Below are 18061 nucleotides of genomic sequence, written 5' to 3' on the forward strand. Positions count from 1 at the left end.
ATAATCTGCAGTATTCCAAGAACTTTTGTTTGGAATAAAGAGGGAACATTAGACATGAATTTCAGGGTATTGAATCTTAGAGCAGATAAGATAGGCCTTGTGTTAACTTGGAGCAAGTTAACATTCTTTAAATATCAATAGAATTGGTATTTTAAGAGATATAATTCTTTTTTTTAAAGATTTTATTTATTTGAGGGGCACCTGGTGGCTCAGTTGGTTGAGCGTCTGCCTTTGGCTTGGGTCATGATCAAACCCCACATTGGCTCTCTGCTCCGTGGAGAGCCTGCCTCTCCCTCTCCTTCTGCTTGCTGCTCTGCCTGCTTGTGCACTCGATCTCTCTCTCTCTCTCTCTCTGTCAAATAAACTAATACAATCTTAAAAACAAAAAAAAGAAAAGAAAAAAGAAACTATTTTTTTAAAAAGATTTTATTTATTTGAGAGAAGGAGAGAACACAAGCAGGGGGAGCTCCTGCTGAGCAAGGAGTCTGATGCAGGGCTTGATCCCAGGACCCTGGGATCATGACCTAAGCCAAAGGCAGGTGCTTAACTGACTGAAGCACCCAGGCTCCCCTAAGATAAATAATTTCTTAATCAGGAAGAAACAATAGTTGGGGTGTTTATATGATTGCAGCTTTATTTTTTTTTTTAAGATTTTATTTACTTATTGGAGAAAGAGAGCATGAGCAGGGGGAGGGTCAGAGGGAGAGGGACAAGTAGACTCCATGCTGAGCAGGGAGCCCGATGCAGGGCTCAATTCCAAGACCCTGGTTTCATCACCTGAGCTGAAGGCAGTTGCTCAACCGACTGAGCCATCCAGGTGCCCATAATTGCAGCTTTAAAAAGTATTGGTACCTGGTACTTAAGAACATGTGCTGGGGCATTTCAGTGAGATCTGTGCTGATGGTTGAGGATGATATGTGGGTCTGGTTGGGATGGGCTCTTCTGTCAGCAGATAAAAGATCATTAGAATTCTTGACCACATGCTGGCTAGTGTATTTGGTGTGGTGATGGAGTAAGTAAAAGGATATTTGAGATGCCGGTGTTGTCTCCAGAGGACCAGGACTGGCAGTGTGACATCTGGCAGTTCACATCCCTCAGCTCTTGTACTGAAAAAGTAATGGGAAGGTCATCATAAATAGTTCAATGGAAAGTTAAACTACGACAACCGAGAAACTCAGTGGAAACCTTCACAAGCTCCTAAAATCTCAAGACTCTGCCTTGGTTGAAGTTTTGAAGATGGGCACCCGGGGAAGATCTTCTAGGCAGATGAAAAAAAGGGCAGCTACCTGAACGAGGACACAGACACAGAGCAGTGTGTAATTTGGGGGCCTTGTCTTCCAAACCGCTGCACATGGTGTCTCTTCTGTCTTTAGGAAAAGAGAAGCTATTTAGCCTTCTGCGGTCTGATTTTTATGCAGGCAAATTAGGGGCTGATTACCAGTGCTTCTTCCCTGGGATCTCACGTGTCTCCATTTGTCCCCTGCAGAAGAGCTGCAGCAACTGCGGGAACGCTACCGTTTCCTGAACGAGGAGTACCGGGCCCTGCAGGAGAGCAACAGTAGCCTCACAGGGCAGCTTGCGGATCTGGAGAGTGAGAGGTACAGCCAGCAGGCTGGGGGTACTCTGCAGGACTCCATTTTGGGCTTGTCTCTTGAGTAGAACTAGTGAAGGCAGATGTCAGGCTAATGAATGTCCCTCTGCTCCTAGACAGCGGTCCTTTCCATGGTATTCTTCAAAGGGTACAGATGCCACCTAGAAGCAGGCATGCAGATCCAACGGTCTCAGGACTGGGGTGCTAAAATGTAGTTTTCTTCCATTCTAGGGATTGAGGTTTGGTTTGCTCTGCCCTAGAGTTGGTCAGAAATGATTCCTTCATTATCTAAACAGCCTGGATTCAGTCTAATGGTGTAGGGCCTCCAGATTAGAGCTGGCTCGACACAAGGTCCAGCCTTGAGCCCAAGTAGACTAACACTCTCAGGTCTCCCAGAGCCAGACATGCCTTGATTGAGGTGCTGGGACCTTTTTCTTCACCTTCTCAGTATGTTTATTTGGGAGATAAACCACAGTAGAAGGCTCTTTACCATCTTTGCTTAAAATAAAGACATCAGGACCAAGCACACTTAGCAGGTGATGCCAGGCAGAGCTCTTACCCAAACATGGCTCTGGGGTTCTGGCTCACAGGACACGAAGAGCAACAGAAAAGTGGCTGGAGTCCCACATGCTAAAGGATATGATGTCAGCAGAGTCTCAGACTTCAGAAGTGGATTTTCTAGAACCTGATCCTGAAACCCAGTTGTTGCGACAACAGCTTCTGGGAGCTGAAGAGCAGATGCATGACATGCAGAACAAGGTAGGGGAAGGCAGGCACCTTGGTTGTTTCTCTTTTATCCTCTCCTGGCCCGTGTAGAAATGCCTCCTTAGACACAGGGCTGACAAAGGGGTCATGCACTGTGGCAGGCGGTAGTACCCTGGGGTTTCACTTGCTTGCCTGATGTGAATATTCCAGTGAGACGAAGGTCATATTCTCTCCAAGATATTCTTTGCCCCCCGCCAAGCCTGTTCTCAAAGGGCACATGGCACCTGTCCTCAGTCAGCCTTTCCGTTTCGTCTCCTGCACAGTGTAAGAAGCTGTGTTGTGAGTTGCAAGAACTACAGCATCATCGTCGGACCAGTGAGGAGGAGCAGCGGCGGCTGCAGAGGGAGCTCAAGTGCGCGCAGAACGAGGTGCTCCGGTTTCAGACTTCCCACAATGCCACACAGGTAACCATGGCCAGGGGACGGGCATCCGGGGAGGGCAGAAGGGCCTCTGTGGAGTCACGGCTTCAGGGAAGGATGGACGCAGGGCAAGGCTATGCTCTGCTGACTCTTGCCCTCAACCGAGGGTATAGTCTGCTGGAGACCAGCTGGAGAAGTCACGTAGCGCTGCATTCTAGAGATGGTAGTCGTTACCGAGTGTCTGCCTCACGGAACAAACCCGACCGTAGACCTGTGGGTGCTCTTCAAGATGTCTGCGTCTGGAAAGGACCCAAACTGGTCTGTGGAGGGGTCTGCTGTTTCTCGAGAGTAACTGTTCTGCCCACATCCTCCCACCACAGAACGAGGAGCTGAAGACCAGACTCTGTGCCCTGCAGAAAAAGTATGATGATAGCCAGGATGAGCAGAATGAGCTCTTGAAGGTGCAGCTCCAGCTTCAGTCTGAGCTCCGGCAGCTCAAAGTCTTGAAATCCACAGGCGTAGAAAGCCCAAGTGAGAAGGTAACAACAAAAGGAGGTGAGGGGCAACCGAGGCGTTAAGAGGTTTTGGGGAAGGTGGCCCAGAGCAGAGTTAGACTAAGGGCGGCTGCCAGCCGGGCCGCACCCCCGACAGGGACCTCCGGCCTCCTGCGAGCGCTGAGCCGGACGAGAGGACAGCCGGTAAGCCAGGGGCAGGGAGAAGGCAGGCCTTAGACTGGCCGTGTCCGAGCGGGGCTCGGGCAGAAGAGCGAGCGGGTTGTTGACCCCCAAGATGCTGCCCATGGCGGGCCTGCTGCGCCCACTGCCACAGCCCCCTCCACTGCAGGAGTTACTCTGCCGGCTCCAGAAGCTGCAGCTCCAGTACCAGCACATCACGTGCGAGAAGGATAAGCTGCTGGAGGTGCAGCACCAGCTGTGCGGGGACCTGCGCTACCATGAGGCTGAGGTACAGCGCCTCAAGGACATCGTGGCCTCCTTCCAGGAGAGCAATGAGAAGGTAAAAGAAGCTCCAGGTGAGGGAGAATGTAGCCAGATGGAATCTTCTGTGAGAGCAATAGGACTGAGGAGGGGGCTTCGTAGGAGTTCTGTGGTCCAGTCCTTGGTGCGGGGAACAAAGAGCTACCTAACAGAAAGGTGATCTCGGAGAGTCATGATGCTCTCCACTTCCTTTGATTTTAGATCAGAAACTCAGACTATAAAAAGGTGGCTCTCTTTCTTCCCCACCTGCCTGAAAAGGAAACCCCAGAAGGTCCCTGTGTAGAGCCTGTTCGGGTCCATCTCTGGAAGCCCCCAGTGGGATGAAATTGGGACCAGAAAGGACCAAGCAGATCCTTTAGTCCCCGTCTGAGAGGAGAGAGTAGCTGCAGGGGCTCCTGGGATGATGGCGGGGCCTGCCTCCCCTACCCCAGAACGCAGAGATGCACGCCCAGCTTCAGGAGATGAAGCGGCTGTACCAGACCAGCAAGGAGGAGCTGGAGCGGCAGAAGTACATGTATGATCAGCTCGAGCAGGACCTCCTGCTCTGCCAGCAGGAGCTGAAGGAGCTCAAGACCACTACACCCATCCCAGAGGACAAGGGGAAGTGTGCTAATAAGGTAATTGTACTTAAGAGAGGTGAGATCTCCTGGGTACTTCCTCTGGAGAGAGGAGGTGTGAGGGCAAAAGATGAAGTCATCCAGCCGAGGGGCTTGATGAGCTCCCTGTCCAGTCACAGCTGAGTGTGCCAGTCAGGAAACAGAGGCAGAGTCCCACCGTTAGCTGTTAACAGTTTGCCTTGATCTGGACTTTGGGCCCAAGCCACAGCTTAATAGGATCACTACAGCTGGATCCAGTCTGAACACCTGAAGATTTTGCACTTGATTCCATGTGTGTCGTCATTTTTCCTTCATTATTACAACTTCAGTGATATCTTGTCATTTGTGGAGAAGGACATACACAAAAGCCCACATATACAGCTTTTCTCATTAGACCCAGAAAAAGAAGGTCCAGTTTTCTCAGGCAGTTGCAGATGCTCTTGTCAGATGACGTGGTCTTATGCCCTGAGTGCTGATTGGTTGTTCAAAGGACTTAGGTGCTTCCAGGGTTTACTCTGTGACTTCAGAGGAGCGAATTTCTCTAAACTTGAGTTTTACCCTTTTTAAATTGAACAGAATACTATTTTCTTCGCACTTGGCTTATAGTAATAAATCCTGGTAGTGATAAGTAAGGCCTTCCTTATTCATTTTCTTTTCTTCCATAGTGTGTAAAATGCAAGCCATTATCAGTTACCCTGTGTTGAGCACTTTCAACTCCTGATCACTGATAGGAAATGGAAGGTGTTGAAACATGATGGAGAAAAGGCACAAGATTCTCAAAAGATGGGTGGAGCAAGTCGCCTTCTGCCAGAGTACTCAGTGGCTCCTCCTGCAGCCAGCAGCGGGCTATGTCTCTGGGGAAGGGCCTCTGGAAGACCCAGAATGGGGAGGTTGTTTTGACCACTCCCAACACCCAGGCTCACATGTCCTTCTCTCTCTCCTCTGTTTAGAGGCCAGAGTGTCTGGTTTTGCTCATGCCCTCCGCTCCTAGTAGAAGCAGCTGTGGAACAGGAGAAGCAGGCTGACACGGAGCCAGCTTTTCCCCTTGTCCTAAAAACAGCATTGAGATCAGTTTGATATTAGAAGGTCTGAGTACTTGGAATCATGGGATAATTTAGTCTTCTCAACCCAAATTCAGCAATAGCCCATATTCTTCTGGAGATTTAAAAAGACGATTATGAAAACAAAAATAGGAACAGATCAGGTGACGTTTTTATTGGTAAAGAGTATAATTAGGTATAAAACCAGTTGGGGTTGATGACAGCGATAGGAACTAGAATTCCCAGCAGGGCCAGAGAATGGTGTATATCACAGGGAAGGGCCAAAAGGGCAGGAAAGTGGGGTCATGAGAAGGGAGGGGTTTTGGTAACACTCCCCTCAAAGGGCTCTCAGAAGGGACCAGTAGATGGAATCTGAAGCACAGCCAGATGGTCCTGAGAAGCCTGCTGGGGTTTCCCAAGTTTGGTGTCTAAGCCTGTATGGGCACAGCCTGGCTTGGGATGGTCAGTCCAAGGGGACTGTACAGGGAGGGAGCCCCCGGTGAACCATAAGGGCCAGGAGGGCACAGGAGGGCTCTGCCCGCTGGATGGGGCGGAGCAGCGGATCACCGAGTAACTGTCCCTCCGCGCCCGCCCCGCCCACAGTGTGACGCACTGCTGTCCAGACTGACCGAGTTGCAGGAGGAGTACAAGGCCAGCCAGAAGGAGATGGGGCAGCTGCAGATGGAGCAGTGCGAGCTCCTAGAGGATCAGAGGAGGATGCAGGAGGAGCAGGGGCAGCTGCAAGAAGAGCTGCACAGGCTCTCGTTCCCACTGCCCAAAGCTGGGCTCCTCCCGAAGGTAACCCTGGCCGGGGAGCCGTGGCTAACTAGGGAGAAGCTGCTTGGAGAAGCTTCCGAGGTGTAACTACACCAGGGAAAAAGAACAGGGTGGGGACTGAACCTTCTCTTTGCTGTCTCAGCCAAGTTCAGTATAGCTGATAAGTGTTTAAAGTCTTAAAATACATAGTATAGTCTGGAATATGTCCAGCATTTTCTCTCTAGGTATTTAGTCCCTCTGGAGAAAATATACTTAGAGAGAACTTTGTAAACTACAGGATACCTACAAACACATGAGATCGTGGCTACTCACCTCGCGGTTCTCCATAAAAGACCGCTCCCCCGCTGCGACCCTGTCCCAGATGGCCGTTCAGAGCCAACCCAGAGACTCCTAAGGGAAGGGTCCCCAGAGGAAGGAGGCACGGGTCTTCCCCTGTAGCTACCACAGTTCCTGCCCGCTTCCTTCCCACTCCACCTCGCAGAGTCAGGAGCTCCTTACAAAGTTACAAGACCTGTGTGAACTACAGCTGCTCTACCAAGGTATGCAGGAAGAGCAGAAAAAACTGGTGCAGAATCAAGAAAGCGTGCTCAAAGAACAGTCAGCTCTGCATGAAGAGCTGCATTTTTTCAAAACGTCTCGTTTCCGGGATGTGTTGGAGAATCCCGATGATTCCAAATCACCTAAGTCCTCCAAGTGTGATCATGACAAGGTAACAGAGCAAGAGGCAGGGAGATGGTTCTGGGGCCAACAGTGTGGGAGGGCAGAGGGCTCCATGGACGGGTCAGAGTTAGGAAGGTCTGTCTGACCAAGAGTAAGGATGAAACTAAGGCCTCCTTCTTCAGCCATGGCCACGCATGGGCTCATGAAGATGTGGCTTTAGCTATGGCCTAAGGCCCTCAGTCAGATACACACCCAGTTGAAGCTCTGTGAACACTGAGAACCTGGCTGACTCAGGGATCTAATCGCCTCATGATTTGATGCCCCTTCAATTTGATGCCCCTTCACATCATTTTCCAGATTTATACTATCAACTTAGTGTTTGTCTGGATTCCTTGAGACCGACTGTAAGCATATCATCCTTTTCTCATGAGCTGGTTGATAATTGAGTAGTACACTTTCAGCCATCAGAATCTATAACCTTTTGGTGTTCTATCTGAGACAGATCTGGGGCCGTTCATTTCTAAGGGAAGAATTCCTAGCCTGTGGCATTCCTGCTACTGGCCACAGTGTCTTCATTACAACTTTGGTGGCAGTAACAGCCGGGTCAAGAGCATTAGACTAGAGAATCCATGCATCGCAAGCACCAGGAAGGGGTCATGCCCCTGAGGTTGCACTGGTAGAGATTTCCCCATAAGTCTGGGGCTGGGGGATGCATTTGGTCTGAGGGCAAGGAAGAGCAGGTACACAGTTTCAATTTAAGGCTAGCCCTATTCATTCAAATATTAGCCTAGTTAGGGAGAACCAGGGAATTGCAGAAGTCCATACTGAGACTTGATCAGATTCCAGGAGCCTCAGATTTCAGCCTGGATAACACAGAGACCAGGAACCAGGTATAACTATGTCCTTAACTGATCAGATCTCATCCTGGGCATCAGCAGCCAAAAAGCCAGGCCCAGAAGCCCTGGAAAACATGCCCAGAGGCCAGATTCAGAATTGGGGCAGGAGGTACAGGAACTCATAGTGAGACCTTAATTCCAGGTCCACATCTTCTGAGGGAGGCATTCTTGTAGGCTCACAATCAAGGCCAGGGCTGATTTTAGAATTGGGGGCAAGGGAAGGGCCTGAGCCCCAAGGTCAGGATAATGGGTATGGCCTGACTGTGAAGAGAGTAGGGTAGGGAGCCAGAGTGTTGTTGATACTCTTCTAGCTCTGCCTCAAGGAGAGAGGGATGTACCACAGTTAGAAACCAGGAGAAATGGGAGCCTGGAAATTGTACATTATCTTTCCTGAGTGGATTTCCCCCCTGTGAGCAAGTGACTGACACGTGCCAGTAGCTGCAGGCAATTAAAGACCTAGGCTCTGGGGAGACTGGGGTGTAGGTGTGCAGGTGTCTGACGCGGGCTCTCACACATCCACCCCAGGAGGGGTGTGTCGAGAAGGATGGCACTGTCTGGAGTAATGGTAATGTCTCCCCACCCACCCACGGCAGTCCAAGCTGATCATCGCCCAGATGCAGGCTCTGCAGGTGCTCTACGAGGGCACACAGGCTGAGCAGGAGCTGCTGCAGCAGGAGCAGGGCAGGCTCCTCGAGGAGCGGAAGAGGCTGCAGGCCGACCTGCAGCTCTGCCTGGAAGAAATGCAGCTGCTCCAGGTCCAGTCCCCCCACAGCAGAATGAGCCTGGAGAAGAACTATGGCAGCGTGGCCTCCAGCAGCGAGAACTATCGCAAGAGTTATGGGAGCAGCATCGAGGAGAGCGAGAGCTATCACAAGAGCTACGGTAGCACCCAGGCCAGCAGTGAGAGCTTTCTCAAGAGCTATAACAGCAGCAGCAGTGCCCAGGAGAGCAGTGAGAAGAATTACGGCAGCAGAAGCAGCAGCGTCATCTACAAGAAGAGTTACGGCAGCAGCACTAGCTCGGACACGGGTCACAAGAGTTACGGTAGCAGCACCGATGGTGAACCCAACGAGCCTGAAGACATGGAGGTAAAAGTAGCCAGTTGAGAGGTCAGACAGGGAGAGAGAAGCCTCCCGTCTTACTAAGAGATAAGTCACCAGGGAAGGGTTCGAGAAGTGAGGAGGGCGGCAGGGTCAGAGCCGAGCTGGGTCACCGGCAATGGATAAGGCACCCCGTCTGTCTAACACGGAGATGCTCCCACCACAGCAATGGTGCTTTACGGGAGCAAACACAGAATTAGCCCCGGGGCGGCTTCAGATCCTTGCTGCATTGTTCCGTAGCCAGGATAGGGCCTAGGGAAGCGAGTGGGCCGGAGGGCAGGTCCTTCTCCCCGTGGTCATTACTCCTCCGCCTTCTGCAGCACTGTGAGGACATGGTCGCCAAGGTAGTGATCAAGCTGCAGGGCGTGCAGGCCATGTACCAGCTCAGCCAGGAGGAACACGACCGGCTGCAAGACCGGATGCAAAAGCTGGTGGACAGGCAGAAAGAGCTGAAGGAAGAGCTGGCTGCCTGTGAAAAGGAATTCAAGGAATGCATGGAAAGTCTTGAGAAGCCCACTGCCTCCCCTAACGACAAGGACAAGAGCGAGGTAACTGCTATCTGGGAGGCAAGGTTTCTTCTAGGAGTCCCTAGAGCCAGAGCAGGCCACAGGCCCTGGCCATTTCAGGAAGGCTGAGGAAGGAGGGCCGAGAGCCCGCTGCCTGCTCTGTGTCGTTGTGGTGCCTTCTTGGTCAGAGCAGGGGCGGAATCCTGGGGGGCCGGGCGCCCTGCCGTAGCCCAGGTGGGCGTTGCTCAGGTGCTTGCTGTGTTCAGGTGTACTCATCAGCAGGACTCTGAATAATTTTTCTCTTTTTCCTTTTGCCACTTCTCTCTTTGGCTGTGTCCCAGAGCACTTCTACACAGATGTATTTTTTCACCTTTAGTTATTTTGGGTGTTCTTGTCTCTTCAACTGGACTGTAAGTACCTTGAGGGCAGAGCCTCACCTCCTTTCAGATCCCTTATGATGCCGAGAAGGGTGATCTGCATCCGTGAGGGATGGGACAGAAGGCGTGCTTTCTGCCCAGGAGTAGTCCACAGTCCAGCGGAACTCACTGTGTGCACGGGAGAGTTCGGGCCACAGTCAGTCCGAGGGCCTCGCTTGCTTAGTTTTGTCACCTACCAGGGAGACTGTGATGCCGGGAGTCAGGGAAGACAAAACCAGCAATTAGGGAGCAGGGTTGGAATTTGTCTCTGTTTCCAGGGTGAGGTACAGGCGCCCAGGCACAGTCTCAGGAGTGGACCGCACGTTTCCTCAGGTAGACGCACCTGGCAGAGAAATAGCTTGGGCGAAGTAGGCTCTTCCGTCAAAAAGACGTCCAGACAGGTCCCAGTGAAAACGTAATTTAAATCATCCTTTTCTGACCCCATTGGGTGTAAATCGTCAGCTACCTCACGTAGAAGCTATTTCTGAAACGGCCTTAGAGGTTCACAGTATCCTACAGTTTAATGTTTCCTCTCTTGTCTACTGCCCCGTGGGCCTTAGCAGGGCAAACTGTGAGGCAGGGACCTGAGGGCAGGGCCTCGGCTGAAGGGCCGGGTGGGGCTGGAGGTGACCGGCCATCCGCCCCCCCGCAGATCAAGGAGCTGCAGGCCAAGCTGCGGGAGCTGCAGCTGCAGTACCAGGAGAGCATGGACGAACAGGGGCGGCTTCTGGCCGTGCAGGAGCAGCTGGAGGGCCAGCTGCAGTGCTGCCAGGAAGAGCTCCGCCAGCTCAAGGAGAAGAAGTCCTCCATTGCCAGAGAAACCAGGGGGAAAAGTGGCAACGAGAATATGAACAAAAATGCCAACGGGGTTAAAAATACAAAGGTGACCAAACCAAGCCTGGCCGATTCTGAGGGCAGCTGTGAGAACGAAAAGGTGAGTGATAACCTTAGGAGCCTGAGAAGCAGAAAGGCAGAGGAGATCTTAGGGAGAAAAATCATCACCACCACCATCCCGGCCAGATGAGGTATTTGTAGAGAAGCTTCTGGTCTCTCTCCTGTATTAGAGTAGTTCCTGCTTGGTAGCAATTCCATACACCCTTTTCCTATGAAGTTAAGGGGAGTGGAACACAGACCACTCATATCTGGGGGCACAGCCCCAAAGGACCACAGCCCCCAGGATGGACGATGGCTCCCACGAGCTCAGCCCCATCTCCTGGGGCCCCTTTTCTTCCTGGGTTACATGCCCAAGAGGGGGGCCAAATGGATGAAGAGAAGGAACGTATTCGAAGCAGTGGCGTACTCAGATGTGAGAAGTGAGAAGGGAAAAGTAGGAGTCGCCATCGCCCTGCAGGGGTCAGAGGCGGTGGTTGAGGGGCAGAGACCAAGATTGTAGCTCTGGTGGCTGTCCGAAATGGCCAGTGGCCAGATGGCCATGTGGGTCCAGAGAGGCTGGGCATGACTGCCCTCCACACGCCGCACAGGGAGAGACGCAGTGCCGCCTGCGCACCGTGCCAGGCTGGGGACCTGAGCGCTCGAGCTAGCCTGGCTTTGTCACGAGGGTAGGCATCTTCGCGATGACCGCAGCCCCCATCCTGCCCTGCCTCCACCCACAGAGTCTGGAGGTGGTGTTGTACTACAAGGCCAGCCACACGGATTTAGATGGTCTACTACAAGAGGAAGTAGAGGAGGAAAAGGAGGAGGAAATCAAAAAGGACACGAAGCAGGACTCCTGCAATGAACTGGTTTCTGTGCCGTCAGAGCCTACGGAGATGAGGTCCCCAAAAGCTGAGGAGGGCTGTTACGAAGAGTCCCAAGAGCAGGAGGGCAAGGAAGAAGACCGCAAAGTTGAGAGCGACAACGACGCTTGCCCCGAAGCTTCAGAGGGAAACAACCCCCTCAAGCTTTCTGAGAGCAAAAAGGTAACCGCGGTCGAAGGCTGGATCGAGTGGGAAGTGGGCTCTGGGCCTCAGGTGCCCTGGTGTGGCAGGGTGACCCGGCCCGAGGACGGACTGATGCAGGAGCGTCCAGGCCCGCCGGCCCTGAGGCCCCGCGCTCGGGGAGAGTGGAGATGGAGCCGGGAGTGCTGGAAGTGGGCCCTCCACGGCCGGTGGTGGGCGGAGAGCACTTTGCTGTGGACCCATCTCAGAGATCACCTTTTCTGGGAGCCAGGGTGGGGCCGTTGCAGTCCTGCCTCCTTTCGCCTCCAGTCGCCCTCGTTCCTTCCATCAGGAGGTCCTTTGCCCCTCACCTGGTGCTGCACCGAGGAGCCCACGGTGTGAGGCTAGCTTCAGGCTCTTGGCCAGCCTGTGTCAGTCGCTCGGGCCTGCCTCCTGGAGCTGCCCTGCTAGATTGATCTTCATTGGCTGTTAGGAGTGTGGGGAGGCAGGTGTGGCTCAGGGTTCTGTGGATTGCAGGGCATGGTGCAGGGCTGTCCCAAGTAATAGAATGTTTTAGTCTGCACAGCAGGGGCGTGGGCCAGTCTGGGGACAGCAGCCAGAGCCCTAACCCTTTACCTGCTGGATCTGAGAGGTTGGGATGAGAGTATTCAGGGTAACGTGCCAACTGTACAGAAGTATGTCTATATTTTAACTACTGGTACTTCCGAATTCCTGCACTAGTTGAGGTTGACTGGGGGCTCTGATTCCCTGAGGACTGAGTACTTCCTGAATCTCAGTTTTGGTATAGGCTCTTTGCGTCTTTCTAAACCCAGGGGAAGAAAATAAGTCTCTTGTGGTGGGATGTCCCAGTCAGCTCTGAGAAATCTGGAATTTTCTGGCAGCTTAGTCTGCGGCAGTGGCTAAGGATCTAGCATGCAGTTCTCTGTTAACCTTGTGGCAGAGGACCATTACTTAGGATGTAAAAAGTAGGAACAACCGCAGCCTCTTCCCCAGTGCTCTATTTCTTCGAATTCATCATATTTCACCACAGCTGGTTCAGAGCCTCTGCAATCTCCTTGCCTTGGGTGCCACATCTCTAAACGCCAGGTGGATCCTTGTACTTCAGAGTCAAGCGCATTCCTTGTGTCTACATGTGGAGGCATCCCTTTGCCTCCTCACGTCCTGCATCTTTTGCGGGCCGTTCTAATGGTGTACGTTACTGCATGCGAATTCACTTTCTCTCTGGAAGATCGTTGCGGTTGAAGAACTAGCACTTCTCCACTGTCAGCCTGTTCTAGTGCATTTTGTCTCAACAACAACAGCATTAGACTCCTCGGGGATCGTAGGGACCAGGGCCCAGGACGTGGGAGATTTGGTGGAGAGCCGCCAGAGCATGTGGGCTAACGGAGGGACAGGCGGCCAGGCAGGAGACTGAGTGACCCAGGAGAAGTATACGTCCTCCTCATGCGGAGAGCCTGGCTTCACTCTCGGAGCTTCCCTTTTTCAGAGTTGCTGACCTGTAAGAACGTTATAGTGCAGATCACCCCTGCTTGACAAGATGTGCGAGGGGTGTGGCAAGCCAGGAGACTGGCCCCACCACCTGGTTTGGCCCTGAGCAGCTGCTTAACCCATTCAGGTCTGCCTTCTCCACAGGCTGCCAGTGGGAAGATCCAGGCCTGGGCGCAGAGGAGAGATACGGCTGCCCTCACTGCCTGTTGTTTAACCTCTTGATCTCTTTCTCTTTTCCCTTTGTTTTCTCATCTTCATTATCCGTTGGACTCATGTGTTGCTGTCTTTTTATACCACCCCCCCATCTCCTGGCCTCTCCTTGTGCTTCCTTCTCATTTGATATGTTGCAGCCATCCCCTGCCCCCGAGCCCCCCATCTTCTCCTTGCCTCTTGTAGGCCTGGTGGTCATATCGGCTTTGCTCTGGTGCTGGTGGGCCGAGACGTCGTCCTAACACAGGTACTGGTATCAAGTCCTCTCCTTCCGAGGGGTAGAGGGAGGGTGCAGGTTGCCCTGGCCTCTCCTCTTTCCCCCTTTCTCTCACTTGCTTACTTCTTGCTTTTAGCATTTGGCAACAGGATACTCAGGGCTGAGGTTTAGCCTTGGTTTCTCCTTGGGCTACTGCAGAGCCCGTAGCACCTCTGAGCACGTCTTCCTAACATATAGTGAGTGAGAATGCATACTGCTGACACGGTTTGAGTTCCTGTCCTGTGGCTGGGAAAACTTTGGATGATCTCGGCACTGTTGCTACTTTGAAAAATGCCTGATTGCTTCTGATGAGCTGATGTCTGTGAGGCTGCCTGAGTGCTCTTTGTCTTTGTTTGGCCCCAGAACCAAGCTCTCACTACCATCACCGCCCAGGATGGCGAAACAAAGCATCACTGCTTTCCCCGTTGGTTGAGAGAGGAATTCCGGAGGGCTGTGACCCAGCCGCAACCCTAACCCCTGCCCAGGGGCTGTGTCTGAGGGCAGGCTCAGTTTGTCCTCCAGACATGGTGAAAATGGAACAGGGACCACTACCATGTTGTGTTCTTTCTACTGAGTAGTTCTCTGGTGTGGGGCTTCTGGTCTTCAGAAGAATCAGAACCAGAATGCCAGGAAATATTTTCTAGTTCTCTGTTTATCCCTTTTGGGTCCAGACTCTATTGTAATTGCCTTCCCAAGCCAGGCTTTCTGGACAGAATGTGGTACTGGGGAAAAGAAGGAGATGCAAGTATTCTCAGGGCACCAAGGCTGACATATTCTGGGCACCTTCCATTTGGCCTCGGTCCATGTAATCTGGTCTGTCAACAGGATACCAAATTTAGGAGGCAGAATGTGGTCTTGGGGCCCAAGATAGAGCCCTATGGTTCTTCCACCTGTCTTTGGAACCCATAAACTATTCTTTCCTGGCCTGTTCTGGCTCCTTTCTCCTGCTCCCCTGCCCCCTGCCACCACTTCACTCCCTCCCTTCTCACCCCTGCAAATGGAGTACAGCTGGCTTAATGCGCAGGTTGGGGCAGCGGCCGATGTGTATGTTGGTAGTGCTCACCAGCCTCCTTTTCTCCTTCCTTCTCCTATTTTTTCCCTCTTCATCCTTTCTCCTCTTTAAGGCATTGCACTTACTCCCCAAAACAGTCTGATCCTTTAGTGATAGGGTCCTTCCCTATACCTGTTCTTACCCAGTCTGCATCCAGATTTCTCAGTCCCTAGAGGAAGAGACCCAAAGCATTAGGCCATAAGCTTTCTGCTCCTCAGCCAAGCCCATGCAGAGTGAGAGAAGGAGCTCCAGGGTCAGAGTGCTCTTGGGAAGCCTGCTGTGCCCCACTCTGCAACTCCCAGTCCAGGAGCTAAGGCAGCGTAGCGTGTAGGAAGTGTGGCTGACAGGTGAGAACCTGGCCCCGTCTGTCTCTGCCTCTTACCACTTAGTCCCAGTGGGCAAAATGCGGAATGGGAAAATTAATTTCTTCAAATGACAGCAAAGAGTGGTAAAACCTCTGCCTTCCTCATATGAGGATCACAGGAGTTCATGTTTACGAAAGTGCTTCATAAATGATAAAACACCTCGTAAATGATTTAAAAAGCCTATACTTACATTCTACATACTATGCGCCTGGCACTCTTCTAATCACCCTACATATATTAACTCATTTAATCTTTGCAAGAACCCAACGAGGTGGCTTTTGTTATCATTTAATATGTAATAAAGCTAAGGCATGGCAAGGTCAGGTCATACCGCCAGTGAATCGTGAATTGGATTCTAAGGACCTATGTTAGCAATAACTAAAATTCCAGCCTTGCTTCCCCCTTGCTGTCTCTCCTCAGTTTGAACAGCTTTCCATGGTTGCTTCCACGTAATTAGGAAGACTCCACACTTCTCTTCAGACGGTCTCCAGTGGCATCAGCTCTCTTGACAACTAATGTCATGTTGTTAACTCTCTGCATGTATTGTTTATAAGGCCCCTTTGTGTATCGCATATGCTAAGTGTCCTCTCCCCATTCTCGCCCTGCACTTGACTTTTTGGATCTGAGACAGAATTTTTTATTCATTCCTATTAGATATACTAACATGTGGAGTTTGGGTTTGTTTTTTTTTTTAATCTTGACCTTGTAGTTTCAAATTATGCATTTCCTTGCCTGCTCCACATCCTCCTCAAAGGCGACCAGCCTACCTTCATATGTTCATGTGCATTTTTTTTTTAAGTTTTATTTATTTAAGTGATCTCTACACCCTCCTAGGACTTGAACTCACCACCCTGAGATCAGGAGTCACATGCTCTTCCAACGTAGCCAGCCAGGCACCCTGTTCATGCACATTAAAGATGAGGGCTTAGCCTCTGGGGTGTTGTCTCCAGGCTCTCTTCTATCCAGTTCACTGGTCCCCTAACAAATGGTCACACAGCAGCCTGTGCTGGGACCATGCTCTTACTTCCTCTCCTTCTCTCCAAGGAGATCATGGAAGATCTGTCAGATGTCTTGATAAAATCCAAAACCATTTCTTTTATCTGTCAACTTAGTAACCTAGTCTGAAAGGAAAGCCTGATGTGATTTACACCTTTGGGACCAGTCTTCCACTCAGCCATCCGGAACTTGCCTCTGACTGGTATAAAGGGTACCAGTTCACATTTATGGGTCTAACTCTGTCCCTTTTTTAAAAAAAATTTTTTAAATTTTATTTATTTAAGGAGCGGGGCAGAGAGAGAAAGAGAATCCCAAGCAGGCTCCATGCCCAATACCGGGCTAGACCCTGAGATCATGACCTGAGCTGAAATCCAGAGTCAGATGTTTAACCCACTGAACCACACAGGCACCCTGCTTTGTCCTCCTTTAGAAACACTGGACTGATGTTTTCAGCAGTGTGCATTAGGACATACACATCTGAGCGTGTAAATGCTTTTTCTAGCTTCCTTTCCACTTATTTTATAAATTACTCTGTATATCCACCTCTAGCATTGTTTTGCTTTCCATTTCATTTGTGCTGCTCTTTTTAGTAACCATTTCTACAAACGTAGACTCCTTTGTGCTTTGTAGAGGGGTTAAAAACCTCTTTTTAGTTCCATTATTCTCTGAGCAAATGCCTTCTTAGCATCAGTACTCTGCTCTGCTCTCACCTAAAATCATCCTGTTAGTATGCCATAGCTGACGACTCAACCCAAATCCCGTCTTTCAAGTAATACAGTAACGAAAGTAATAACAGGAACTATTTCCCCAAGTAGGTATTACCCACAATTTCATGTTCCCTAAAGGATGCTACTTTGTTGACCATGAGTCAGTGGGATTTGCTGTGGCCGGCAGTGTCTGGAGGCCTCAGCACACCAGTCCGTGCTCGGAAAGTCCGTCAGTACAGCGGTGCCCAGGGGTCTTTTAAGGCATCTGTCTCCCATGGCCGATGACTGGCTTCCTTGAGTTTCCTCAAACCAACATCATTGTCTAAAAAAGGTTTGGGCTGCCCAGGAATCTCCTGTTTGCCTGCGCTCTGTGGCGTGCTTTCTTTACCGCCCCCTCGGTCTTATCCTTTTGACGGAGTTTGTGGCTCCTGCAGGAAGCCAGCCAGTCAACCCAAAGGCCCCAGTTGACCCTCTTTGTCTTGCCGTGGCGCTGGTCCTTCCTCATTGCAACCATCGGATGCTCTTTGGTCTGCCTCCTGAGCTCACTCCTGCACCAGGAACCGGTATTGTCCTCATTCCATGGGGTGGGAGTACACATAGCCACCTCCGGTGATACTTCCGGGTACCTAGCTCCGCTGGAACTAAGACCACATTGACTCCAGTTTCCCAGAAGGTGAGAGAGACCATACTGTGAGGTCCCTGATGTCTCTCCAGTGCCGGTAGACAGGGCACTCTCTGGCTTAGGGAGGGGTTCCAAAGGCCGGGCACTCACCATTTGTCTTTGGTCCCCACAGAACATGTTTGGGATGTGGAAGCCTATGGTGTTCTTGGCTATTGCGGCTGTGGCTCTGTATGTGTTACCCAACATGCGACCGCAGGAGTCAGAGTTCTGCCTCATGGAGTGATGGCAGACCTGGGCCAGCCGAGGGGGCAGATCCCCAGTGGCTACTACCCTCAGCTTTGGGCAGGACACACTGTGCCAGAGCCCCCACCCCACCCATGTGTCCTTTGTGTCCCCCATCTCCTTAGCCTCAGTCACCCAGGCTGGAAAGGTTATGGGGAGCTGCTGGCTGCCATCTCCTGCCTTGTATAAGAACCTGGGTTCTGTGTCATTAAATATCAACCTAATTACCTGAGACTCTGCTTTTTCTTTGTTAAACACCTCAGAACACAACCAGGACAGAGCGGTTTCCTTTCTACCAGGGACCTCACGTAAGGATCTGGTTCCTAAATATTTCTCACCCTACAGATGACCTCAGGGATTGGAGGGGCGGTCCTTGTGCTGCCAGCTGGATTGCAGACGCGCTGGTCTGCACACGAGACCCTGTCTCCAGGGGCTCGTCCAGACACAGGAATGGAATGAGCTGGGTGCTCTGTGTGTGTGTGTGT

General features: G+C 51.5%; 1 protein-coding gene across 6 annotated transcripts in view; it reads left to right on the plus strand.

Annotated features, from left to right (window-relative positions):
• Nucleotides 1-17803, plus strand: part of CCDC136 (coiled-coil domain containing 136) — a 26381-nt gene extending 8578 nt beyond the window's left edge. The window contains exons 6-18 of one of the 6 annotated variants that reach the window (XM_044246523.1): nucleotides 1487-1598; nucleotides 2182-2350; nucleotides 2620-2760; nucleotides 3096-3254; nucleotides 3559-3729; nucleotides 4142-4327; nucleotides 5950-6144; nucleotides 6605-6832; nucleotides 8273-8767; nucleotides 9100-9327; nucleotides 10354-10635; nucleotides 11315-11620; nucleotides 17467-17803. In XM_044246523.1, coding sequence (XP_044102458.1) covers nucleotides 1487-1598; nucleotides 2182-2350; nucleotides 2620-2760; nucleotides 3096-3254; nucleotides 3559-3729; nucleotides 4142-4327; nucleotides 5950-6144; nucleotides 6605-6832; nucleotides 8273-8767; nucleotides 9100-9327; nucleotides 10354-10635; nucleotides 11315-11620; nucleotides 17467-17577 — 2783 coding nt within the window. In that variant the 3' untranslated portion in view covers nucleotides 17578-17803. Of the gene's footprint in view, nucleotides 1-1486; nucleotides 1599-2181; nucleotides 2351-2619; nucleotides 2761-3095; nucleotides 3255-3558; nucleotides 3730-4141; nucleotides 4328-5949; nucleotides 6145-6604; nucleotides 6833-8272; nucleotides 8768-9099; nucleotides 9328-10353; nucleotides 10636-11314; nucleotides 11621-13437; nucleotides 13545-17466 lie in introns of those variants that run through there. The other 5 variants (XM_044246524.1, XM_044246527.1, XM_044246525.1 and 2 more) reach the window with 5 other exon arrangements.
• Nucleotides 17804-18061: the final 258 nt, after the last annotated feature.

This window comes from Neovison vison, chromosome 4, assembly GCF_020171115.1.
Source record: "Neovison vison isolate M4711 chromosome 4, ASM_NN_V1, whole genome shotgun sequence".
Taxonomy (NCBI): domain Eukaryota; kingdom Metazoa; phylum Chordata; class Mammalia; order Carnivora; family Mustelidae; genus Neogale; species Neogale vison.